This window comes from Ascaphus truei, chromosome 8 (genome assembly GCF_040206685.1).
Source record: "Ascaphus truei isolate aAscTru1 chromosome 8, aAscTru1.hap1, whole genome shotgun sequence".
NCBI lineage: Eukaryota > Metazoa > Chordata > Amphibia > Anura > Ascaphidae > Ascaphus > Ascaphus truei.
Genome location: NC_134490.1, coordinates 61,116,685 through 61,129,114, shown reverse-complemented (window position 1 = coordinate 61,129,114; position 12,430 = coordinate 61,116,685). Strand labels below are relative to the sequence as shown.

Genomic DNA, 12,430 nt, shown 5'->3' with positions numbered 1-12,430 from the left:
GTGATACCATGTGCAAGAACAGCTGCTAATCATTGTTGTTAAAAGCAAGGCAGTTTGATACTACATGCAGTGGCTCTATGATGTTATTGTGAAATACTATAGTGCATTATATGGAGATACTATTGATAGACAGTAATAACATATGTAAGAGCAAGCTGCCATTTATTACTACCAGAGCAAGAGTCACGATAGTTCATTGCAAGCAGTTATTCTCTGATGTTGGGTACTTCCCCTTTTTTTCTGGACTAATTAATAATATATGTTGACCGTATGCTATATATATATATATATATATATATATATATATATATATATATATACATATATATATATATATATGTCATTATTCAAGACTCAATTATAAGTGCAAACTACATGTGATTGTTACGATTGTAATGGCAGTATAATCTGTAGTCTACATTTGTGATTAGTTGCTCCAGGGACACTTAGTATCCATCATTTCATCACTGCATAGGTTTAAGGTGCAGCCATTAGAACCACCAATTATTTTTTATTTTATGGGCGCCATTATCAACGGCAATCTATATATCACGGCAGCCACATGACGCAGAACGTTTAGCACCACGTGTTATTTTATATTTTTATTCACATATTTTCACCATTTTGTAATCGCTGTAAAAAAATAAAAATTATTTCTGGAGTGTACCAATACAATGTACTTTCTTTGGATGATTGACTGACTTCTGTCAGCCTTTCATTTATATGGTAATCCATTAACCCGAGTACATAGGTGGCACCCACTGTGATAAATAGATCATGAATGGGTCAATTAGAATTATGTTTAGTGAGCGGTGTGCTCTCTTTGTATTGTGTTGTATATCTATATAGTGTGTGTAGGCACAAAAGAAAAAAGAAAGGCCCTATAAGAAGCTTAATATGAAAAAGGGAGTTAAGTGTGAAAGTGCTGGTGATTTACATACTACTAAAATTAACGACTTAATTGTGCATGGTGTCATTAATGTTTTTATTGTAAGTTCTAAGTCTGGCAGTTGGTAATTATTCTGATAACAAGATTTGTGCTTTATGTTTTTAGAAATGCAAAGGCTGCAATGATTTTATGAGAAATTATAAATAATAAAATGTAGTGTGAAGCAGTTTGCATGTTGCAATATTTCATGTTGCAATAAAGTAATTACATTCAATCAATTAAAATATGTTCACAAACACGATCTACATCCACTTCTTCCTAATTTCAGTAATGGATGTAACAGACATAATTACCGGAAAAGTCGATGATGAGGACAAACAGCATTTTATACCTTTTCAACCGTAAGTACAGCATTTGTGCCAAAACCTTAGGGATAAGCATACATCAATACAATGGGGAGAATTTAATTTAAAACATTGTCCTTTGATTTGCATTTTTTACGTATATAATTAAACATATATAGCAACTTGTTATTAGATGCTTTATTATGTATATATAAACTCAGAATTGTTCTACTGGTGCAGTATACATTATTTAGTAAGAAATACAGTATCTTTTAGTATTTTATTGTTTATTTTACAATACTGTATAAGCCAGCGTTTCAGTATCATTAATTGCCACCCTTTTTTGGGCCCCTGCTGTTCTATCTCGTATGCTCTTCCTGTTCAACAATGTACCTATCCCATCAAAGTCAATAACGGGTGTTTCGGTCACCACTCTGTAGGTAGTGGTGAATATTCTGTAGCACTGTTTTAGAATATCACACCTGTACACAAACATGCCCATGTTGGTAGATTAAGGGATGAAAAAAATATCTAGGGTTTTGACAAACTATTAGGTAGAGGAAAGTTTTCTGTGGGCAGTTTACATCTGACCACATGTTACAATTTGAGGACCTAAACCGCTTGTGTGGTGGATGATTGTTGGTAGTTCTTATTTGCATTCTACTTGGGTGTCACAGATATTTTAAAAGAACATTGCTTTATGAACATTGTGAGTGTAAACACAGGTATACAACTCTCTAAAACCTTGTTCAATGCTCAATATTTCTGGAAGCACAAGTCCATTTAACCTGGAAGTGCCCTGTATGGTGAATACATTTACAGTTGTTAAAAAGAAGAAAAAAAATTGTCGGATACTGGTACAAATAATATTAATCCCATACATGCATTAATACACTTTCAACAGAAGTTTCATAAAGCAATTCTGATGTTAAGAAACCATCAGATACACCCTTTTTGTGTTGCAGATAAACAGCTGTTTTCTTACTGAAACGAGAACAGAAGGATTAAAATATCCAAAATAGTCTTATTAGCTGCTCTTGTATTTAAAGGTTTCTTGAGGGGGTTCTTTTGCTCAACATTTGCCACTTAGTGAAACTGGTCCCAGCCTGCAAGGAGTATTCAGCTGACCTCAATGGCTGGGCTAATATGACCTTTCTATTGTTTGTGCTCTGTCTGTCTTTGACACGTTTTGTAAAATGTTTTAATCCACTGTAAAAGAGAACATATATATGGAAGTAATCACTGTGTAGATGAGAGTTGCAATGTGTGTGGGTGTAAGTTGGAGGAATCACGAAAGCTATATCCTGGAGGGACCGGGGGAGGAGAATTAAAGTTTTAGAGATGTAAGTTGCCTTGAGATTCCAGAAATTGGCCTGTTCTAGAACAGCAATTCCCTAACTGTGGTCCCTTTAGCCCTTCACAATTCACGCCTGGTAGTTCTCCTCTGTACTCTGTGTCTTTTTGTAATTTTTTTTTATCACAACTAAAGATTTTTAGATGCAGAACTTTTATTGCTGAAATATGTTTTGTATGAACCAGAAAATAGCGATCCTCCTAGGAGAAGATGAAACCACAACAGAACTGGCTGCTCATTATATCAGCACCTGACACAGGCTGAGAGACACCCACTAAACCTCACATCCCTGTGTGTAACTCCATGTACTATGTAAACATTATACTCTACACCTTGTTATTCATGCTTTGGCAATACTGAAATGTTTTTCTGTTATGCCAAAAAAGCTTGATCGGATTGCAAATATTTTTATATAAAAAATCAATCAGTGTGAGCATTTAGATCTTCCAAGCTGTTATTATCATGTATGTATGTATTTATGTATGCATGTCTTCATTTATATAGCGCCATTAATATACATAGCGCTTCACAGTAGTACTACACATTAAAATCATATAAATAACAAATAATACAAATAACAGAACATGGGAATAAGTGCTTCAGACATCAAAAGTAACATTTAGGAAGAGGAGGCCCTACTTCGAAGAGCTTACAATCTAATTGGTAGGTAGGATGGACATACAGAGACAGTAGGAGTGCATTCTGGTAAGCGCATCTGCAAGGGGCCAAGCTTTATGTATCGGGTATATAGTATTAGCCATGGAGCTACTCCTATGCTTCGTTAAGCAGGTGTGTTTTAAGGTAGGTTTTTTTTAAAGGTGGATAGAGAGGGTGATAGTCTGATATTGAGGGGAAGGGCATTCCAGAGGTATGGGGCAGTCAGTGAGAAAGGTTAAAGGCGGAAGAGGGCTTTGGATACAAAGGGGGTAGAGAGAAGACATCCTTGAGCGGAACGCAAGAGCCGGGATGGTGCATAGCGAGAAATTAGGGCTGAGATGTAAGGAGGAGCAGAAGAGTGTAAAGCTTTAAAAGTGAGGAGAAGAATTGAGTGTGAGATGCGGGATTTGATAGGAAGCCAGGAGAGTGATTTCAGCATGGGAGACACTGAGACAGATTTAGGAAAGAGTAGAGTGATTCTGGCAGCAGCGTTTAGGATAGATTGTAGGGGAGACAGGTGAGAGGCAGGAAGGCCGGACAGCAGGAGGTTACAGTAATCGAGACGGGTGAGAATTAGGGTCTGTGTCAGATTTTTAGCAGTCGAGCAACAGAGGAAAGGGCGTATCTTTGTGATATTGCGGAGCAAAAAGCGACAGGTTTTAGATACGTTGAGAATGTAAGAGGAGAATGTGAGAGAGGAGTCGAGTGTGACCCATAGGCAACGTGCTTGGGCTACTGGGTGAATGATAGTACTTCCAACAGTAATGTGGAAGGAGGTAGGGGGGGGGGGCAGTTTTGGGATGAAATATGAGGAGCTCTGTTTTTGACATGTTGAGTTTAAATCGGCGGAGGCCATCCAGGATGATATCGCAGAGAGACATTCAGAAACTTTGGTCTGTACAGCAGGTGTAAGGTCAGGCAGGGGTCGAAGTAAATCTGTATGTCGTCAGCATAGAGGTGATTTTTGAAACCAAGATATGTGTTAAGAGAAAAAAGAAGGGGTCCCCCCACAGAGAGATTGATGGAGGAGGAGGAGGTGTTAGCAGAAGAGACACTGAAAGTATGATGGGAGAGATAAGAGGAGATCCAGGATAGAGCTTTGCTATGAATACCAAGAGTATGGAGAATGTGGAGGAGAGGGTGGTCCACGGTATCAAATTGAACATTGAACATTGAAATTTTATACTGGGAACCTGTGTGTGTTTGTATAAAGAGCAGTATCTATGTGAGTAATGTAACATACTGTTGCAGTGTGTATGATTATTAAAACTGCACAGTCCATTACTAAATGCCTGGACTGATCATCCAAGCTTATTGCTCACAACAACCTCTAAATAGTGATTCTATTATTGACACACATATTAGAAGAGTAAGTGGTTTAAGAATACACAACTGCTTACAATACAATAAGCAAGGGTTGCACTTTATTTTTTTTATTTGTCTCACTTGGTATACATTTTAACTATAAAAATGTAACAAAGCAGTCTTTCCAAGATTTCTAGAAGAAAATACTTTGGTAAAAAAAACAAATACAAAAAAGCTTCAAATGTCTATTTTATATATTTCACGCCTCATTTTTTTACTCCCCGCTAGAATTGGTTTTGTGTTCTACTTTTATTGTAAGATTGAGACCCATGTAATGAAAATATATTTACCGTGAAATGTGAGCCCCCTCCCCCTGCTTCCTTTTAATTCAGGAACGTTGTACACTCATGTTGAGTTGCATGCATTAGTCACTTTTTTTTTAAGGCAAAATAAATTAATTATGCTTTTTTTTAATCATTTGTCGGGTGTGCACTTTGTCTTTAGTTGCGTGTTAAAGCAGCAAAACTTGAAACAGCATATGTTTAAAAAAAACTAAATTTTTTTGTAGTATTGGATAACACTGTCTGCATTATTTAAGAAAAAATCCTAATGCCATTTTTAATCTACTGATCATTCTTTGGTTGCTACAGTAACCATTTAGAAAGTCCTATCCACTTCCTCTTTTGAAACCGGCTCTGACACACACCTTTTTTATGCTCTGCCCTTTGGCAACAAAGTATCACAAACAGATCTGTTGCTGTGTTCCCAACAATACACTGTCTATTACTCTGAAATCTGTAACAATGATGTGTTACACTTAGTTATATATTGTTAAATTGCAGCTGCAGCATTTCACAGACTGTAGCACAGTTAGAAGGCGGCCATTTCGTTAGGCACACAATCATGATTTTACAGATTTATAACAGCATCAAACAATTGCCATCTTAGGTAAGAATGTAGAATTATACATTGTCACTGCTTTACATATAAAAAAATAAATAAAGCTAAAAATGTGGGGTGTAGTATTGCTGCTTTAACATTTACCGTGGAATCCTGCATTGCTGTTTTGCTCCCCCTCTATTCCCTCAATCATTGGGATGCTTAACAGTTTTATTTTTTTTACTTCAGTGTTTAAAATTTTTATTTGATTTTTTTTTTTTTTGGTCTTGTGTTTTCTTATTGCATTTGTGTTGGTAATTGTCACGTGTTACTCATATTTATTGCATTTTAATGCTCCTTTTAGTGTTCTTTTTGCCCAATACACCTATGTCTATTTACAAGGTAACCTAGAGCAAGATGGATTTTTTTCATTTTGTGTGTATGTGATAATCATTTATTCCAGTCTATGCCCATTAGCAGCGTTGGCATGTATGATGGATAGCACTGTCAGTGCTTTACACATTATTTAAGTGCACAGTTTTAGCATGTGTTTTTTCTGTTCCTGCGGTGCTTAGATTTCTGTTCTATTCTCTGTTCTTATGTTGCTTGTTTGCATTAAGTCACTTTCCAGTTGCCACCGACACAGCAGCTGTTAATATGCTCCTGGCAAGGCTAATTTAGGGCAAGGGTGCTCAACTGCAGTCCTCACGACCCCACCAACAGGTGAGATTTTCAGGATATCCCTGCTTCTGCACAGGTGGCTCAGTCTTCGATTTGAGCCACCTGTGCTGAAGCTGGGATATCCTTAAAACCTGACCTATTGGGGAAGTCTTGAGGACTTGAGTTGAGCACCCCTGATTTAAGGTACATTCATAAAGGTTGCATTTAATTTCTAACGGTTTGATATTTTAATTTGCTTGTTTTCAAATAATGCAAGAAAGTGTGCTTGTTTTTGAATACGGTTTAAGCCAGATCTTGAGTTATATATGTTATTGCAAAAACTTTGGTTGTAGATACTGCTACATATACACAGTCTTTTTAGGCTAGTTCTTGGGTAATGACAAAGTATGAACTACATTTTACGTATCGCATTTTAATGGTATTTTCCGATATGTCTTCTTTAGGCTCTCATAACCCTTTTTTGCAATGTGTTGCATTCATTTCCTACATTAAAGCAGTTAAGGGATCCACAGCTTATGGGGATTCTCACACATGCTGGTGTATAGACATACACATTCCCTTGGGTGTTTTGAGATCACAGAATTACCTTTTTTTCTTTAATGTGATTTTCTTAATTAATGATCTTTTCTGTATCTTTCTTGTCATTCTATTTCTGTTCTCTTGTGTTTTGTGGACTAATACTTACTTTGTGAAAAACTGTGCTATGATCTTATACCTTCCCTTGTTCCTGTGATTCTCTGGTTTTCTGTGACCCTATGTTTCCTGTGGTGCTGTTCGTCATGTGCACACTCCAGGCTAGCATTGGATGACGCCATTCGACACAAGCAGCTGAACATATCATCCCGTTTTTCACCCAGGGTGGCAGGGGAGAATGACTTCCTCCAGACTGTTATAAACAAAGTGATTGCTGCTAAAGAAGTTAACCACAAAGGGCAAGGTAGGTACATATATTCGTGCAACATTAAAACAGCAATCCCGGGCAACGTGTGTATTTTTTTTGGTTTTAATATATTTTTTCAATTTTGAATGGGTGTTCTCCTCCGGGAGCTCATCACTTGTCCCCTGACGTCTGTTGGCCCACAGTTCCAGAGCAGCTAACACGGTGTGGAACGGGAAATAAAAATTCCGCAACGACATTTTACGGCTTTGTAGTAGCCATGTTTTTAGTCTGTGGCCCTATGTCTTTTTTTTTTATTTTTGTTTGTTGTGCGTGTTGAAACCAGTTTCACTTGACAGACACACACACTCACACACACATCCCCCCTCTCCCTGCATCAGAAGCTATCTGATTGGTTTATAACCTGTCACATGGTGAGAGTGTCGCTGTAAAAATCAAATTCTTCTGACTACAGAGATTTAGGTCCCGCCGTCGTGCCTACTATAAGCGCATGCGGCGGATTCAATGCATTTGTTTTGACGCGATGTCGCCGTCACTATAAGCGCAGCCTTATCTTTGCAGTATGCTTACATTGTTTGCATCACAGGGCTCATATTGACTCGTCATATACTGTTATTTTTCTTTCTTTCAGGATTGTGGGTCACAATGAAGTTGCTTCCTGGTGACATTCATCAGATTCGAAAGGAGTTTCCTCATCTAGTGGATAGAACAACAGCTGTTGCTCGAAAAATGGGCTTTCCGGAGATTATAATGCCAGGTGTGTATAAAATTACATTTACAATTCGGAAGTCTTTTTTTTTTTTCTTTTTTTTTTTTCCTTGGGCCCTTTTTGTTCTGTACTAGTGTATGTTGTTGGAGCTGGAAATTATATCATGTAGAACAGGGGTGGGAATTATTTGGGCTGGAGGGCCACTAGACAAGCTTTGTGGACCACACACTTAAAGCAGAATGTGCAGTACATTCTCCCCCTCTCTCCCCTCTCCCCCTCTCTCTCCCACCTCTCTCTCTCTCCCACCTCTCTCTCACATCTCTCTCTCTACCTCCCTCTCTCTCTACCTCCCTCTCTCTCTACCTCCCTCTCTCTCTACCTCCCTCTCTCTCTACCTCCCTCTCTCTCTACCTCCCTCTTTCTCTACCTCCCTCTCTCTCTACCTCCCTCTCTCTCTACCTCTCTCTCTCTCTCTACCTCTCTCTCTCTCTCTCTCTCTCTCTCTACCTCTCTCTCTCTACCCCCCCTGTCTCTCTCTCTACCCCCCCTGTCTGTCTCTACCCCCCCTTGTCTCTCTCTCTACCCCCCGTCTCTCTCTACCCCCTGTCTCTCTCTCTACCCCCTCTCTCTCTCCCCTCTCTCTCCCCTTCTCCTCCTTCTCCTTCTCCCTTCCCCTCTCTCCTCCTCCTCCCTTTCGCTCTCTCGCTCTCTCTCTCGCTCTCTCGCTCTCTCCTTCTCCTTCTCCTTCTCATTCTTCTTCTCCTCCTTCTCCTCCTTCTCCCTTCCCCTCTCTCCTCCTTCTTCCTCTGCCCCTACCTGTGTTTTGGGTGGCAGAGAAGTCAGCAGCGCGGCGGGAGCCCACCCAGGCATTCGATCCTAACTTCCGCGTTAGGACCATCTGTGTGGACTTCAGTCGCGCTGCTGCATCCTCTGCCACCTGAACCCACGGGTAGGGGCCAGGGAGTGGGTTCCTACCTGTGGCAGGCCGCAAGCAACCATCAGCCCACGGAACATACTTTGCCCACGTCTGATGTAGAATGTGCCTCTTTTTGTTAATAATAAATAATAACTTTATTTCATATAGCGCTTTTCTCTAATTGTTAAGCGCTTTGAGCCCCATTTGCAGTATGAGCGGTACTTGGCACATAGAATTTTTTTACAGACACAGTCCCTGCCCAGATGAGCTTACAATCTGTTTTTGGTGCCTTAGACACGGGGATAAATTGACTTTACTTAAAATTATTATTTTAATGCAATTACTATGTGCATAACCAACAATTATTTGTGAGAGTTGGTTACATAGCAAAATATATGAATACATTGTGGAGGTCTTACACGAAATAACATTAACACCCATAAAAGGTTTGATGTATATTATTTTAAACACAGATAAGCTCAGAGTTGAACTTTGTATGTTGGAAATAGGTTAAAATATATGAGCAAATTCAGCGTACTGACTGAATAAAGCATATCAAGTGGCTCTGAATATGGGTGCCAGACAGCATGCTTCTCATTACAACCCCAGCTTTTTATTTCAAAAAGTCCAATGCCGGTTTGGAATTTTTTTAAAATTTATAAATGACCAAAGTGTGAATTTATGCTTTTATACATTTGACTTCTTGAACTGTTGTCCCGTGTATCTGTGTGCTGAAATGTATTACATCAGAGCGTAATCTTTATAAAGGTTATCTGTTCCATACATCTTAGCGGTGACCTTCATCACTTGGCAACAAAAGGCAAACAAAAGCACAGCTGCAACATCACAATTGTTTTCTAAACCAAATGGGAGACTTACAATAATCAGTCATTGAAGATGCATTGTCTCCTAGAACCAAAATGAACCAATGGCATCTCTAAGGCGTTAAATCTTGATGATTGACACTTTTTCTATGAAAAATCGATACCTATATGTATTTTAAAAATGTATTAGTTTGTAAATTCTGTGCAATGGGAGGAGTTTGAAGTCCTCTGGAGACATCACTTTGTGGGCTAGAAGTAGGGATTTTATCTTTCTGTCTTTCGATAGATTTCTCTCTATCTCGAGATCTCGATCAAATCTGTGTTTATTTAATCTCTTTTCTTATATTTCCATATGCAGAAAAATCTTTTTTTCCCCCCAGTGTTTAAATCATATATAACCATAAAAATGAGCAAAACAGTATAATTCTGTGTTTAGCTTTTTTCATTTATTACCACACTCGCATCAAATGAGATATATGCCACTTGACATGGTAATAGGGGAATTACCTATTAATAGGAGGGGGGAAAGGGGGATCTGTGTGCCAGAGGCATGGGATTGGTGTGCTGGGGGCAGTGGATGTAGTACCTGGTTGCCTCACTCCTTCTCCTCCCTTGGGCTGCCAGTGCTGCTTCCTTTTCCCACACAGCCATATTCATGCAGGAAGTGCACCACGTGAGGACACAACCCCAATAAAAATCATTGGCGGCTAAATTCAGTTTAATTTTCCAGTCTTTATTTAAAAAAATAACGATAATTGGTCGGTGGGGTTGATTGTTTTTTTTTTCTTCTTCGGTTAAAGCCGATAACTGGAATTCCTAGATATAAGTGTTGGACATGAGTTTGCACAGACACTCTCTCATCTTTTTCATTAACTTTATTTTAGTTTCAATCTTTTTTTAATTTTATTAGAAGGGTACAAAGAACATGTTACATAGCACAATTTCACAGTTATTTCACTTATAACGCTTTTGGCATCTTTCTTTTGTTCTGCTATTTTGACGGTAGTTGTTAATCCACTGATGTGGGTAGTTGCTTGGTAACCCTTTTGAGATTTATTGGTAAGTTGAGTCCTGTTTGATAGGGGTAGAAAAGAGATTCAGAAGGAAGGAAGAGAGGAGGGGAGGGGGGGATGGTGGTTGGTATGGTGGGGTGGTGGTGGTTCCCGATTATGAGTGGCTGTCTAGGTTGCCTTAGTTTTAGGAACATCACCTTACCCTGCTCCCTTCAGGATCTTCCATTTACCTTATAGGGGTATATGGAGAATTGGGTGCTCCAGAGATGGTGGAACCTTATGCACAAATGTCCATAATGATAAACCAGGACTGGAGGACAGAGTAAATAAAGGAGTGGGTATAGCAGTGAAGTGTGATATGTGAGTGACCAAAACGCCAATCTCCTGAAGGAAACAATCAAGGATGCCGGTAAGCACCCTGATGTAGCCTCATTGGAGACATGCCAGTGCTAATAAACGTATTTCTCCATAAATAATCACTCAATAAATAATAGAGAACATCTTACCCACTCCATCTGTCCTCAAATGTCCTGAATAGTCCGTCCAAATGGCGTGGATACTGTAGAGATAAGTCCAGCAGAAGAAAAAGAGAAAGAGAGAGCAAAAACAGTGCACTGCCAGGGAGCCAGGTGGTAAGAAAAATAAAATACTATTTATTCAGCACCACTCAGTAAACATAACCCCAGGGGGTAAGACAAAAACTCCTACGCGTTTCGGACCGTAGGGGTCCTTTATCAAGGAGTATAGGGGACTGGGAGAAGGGGACCCCTTATATATACCCTGTAGCCAACAAATAGCAAATCAAAAATTCAAGAAATGGCGGCAAAACCGCTGCGCGCAGGTCTGACATCATGCGGGTCAACTCTGCGTGCCACGTCCTGTCATACACAGGATCGCACATCCACAGGGTGCCCCATAACACGAGCGTCAGACCGCGCTAAGAGATCCGGCAACCCGACTACATGGTGACAAGTGGGTGGTAACCGAAAGGAGTCTTCGTCTCTCCAGGAAGGCCCGCGAGAGCTGATAGGACCAGGAACGGCACAACAGCCTATAGGGATCCAAGCTGCCTTGCTCGTTCCCGCGGCCCGACATGCCCATCATCCATTGGCCTGACCCCACGGAGGGCTGCACCTCTCTGAGCCTCCCACTCATCAGCCCCAACGGGACTATTGTAAATATAAATAATCGATTAATGATTTTAGGAATGACCCAAAATACAACGCACTGCTTGAAATTGTGGATGTGATCACACAAACATTACCAGGGTCCCCTTACCCCAACCCCCCCGAAAACACAAGAAGTACATATATAGTGAAAAAACACACACACAAGTCCCCCTGCCTCTCATAATACAGCAATGAAAAACATAATATTTATGGAGTAAGACAAACATGATAATAACCCAAAAGAAGTTAAAAACATAAAGTGGAGTATATCAATCTATACAGTTATTCCACTACAACTCATAAATCCCCAGCCTGGGGTGAATTGCAGGATAATCGGCAACGTTAAAAATATATCTTAGACTGCATCTAATATCCCCTATACTCCTTCATAAAGGACCCCTACGGTCCGAAACGCGTAGGAGTTTTTGTCTTACCCCCTGGAGTTATGTTTACTGAGTGGTGCTGAATAAATAGTATTTTATTTTTCTTACCACCTGGCTCCCTGGCAGTGCACCGTTTTTGCTCTCGTTTTCTTCTTCCATTTACCTGCCTTCTTTTAGTCCCAATCTACTCTGTGGACCATAGCTCCCAAACCCTATCGAATTTCATTAACTTTATTAACCCTTTGACACAGCCAATGGGACCAGTTTGTTTCGCAAACATTCCCCAATTCGGAGGTGCCAGTGAAAATAAAGTTTTTCTTAAGGAAGACTGGTACAATCGGGCACCAAAACAGAAATCCGTTAGTGTCTTTAATAAAGAGTTCTTGAATTTCTGTAAATTAGAACCATT

At 39.7% G+C, this 12,430-nt stretch overlaps 1 protein-coding gene across 2 annotated transcripts in view; it reads left to right on the top strand.

Annotated features, from left to right (window-relative positions):
* Positions 1–12,430, top strand: part of DOCK1 (dedicator of cytokinesis 1) — a 279,647-nt gene that overhangs the window by 60,194 nt on the left and 207,023 nt on the right. The window contains exons 11-13 of one of the 2 annotated variants that reach the window (XM_075612250.1): positions 1,218–1,290; positions 6,967–7,046; positions 7,639–7,764. In XM_075612250.1, the coding sequence (XP_075468365.1) occupies positions 1,218–1,290; positions 6,967–7,046; positions 7,639–7,764 (279 nt within the window). Of the gene's footprint in view, positions 1–1,217; positions 1,291–6,903; positions 7,047–7,638; positions 7,765–12,430 lie in introns of both variants that reach the window. The other variant, XM_075612249.1, reaches the window with a different exon arrangement.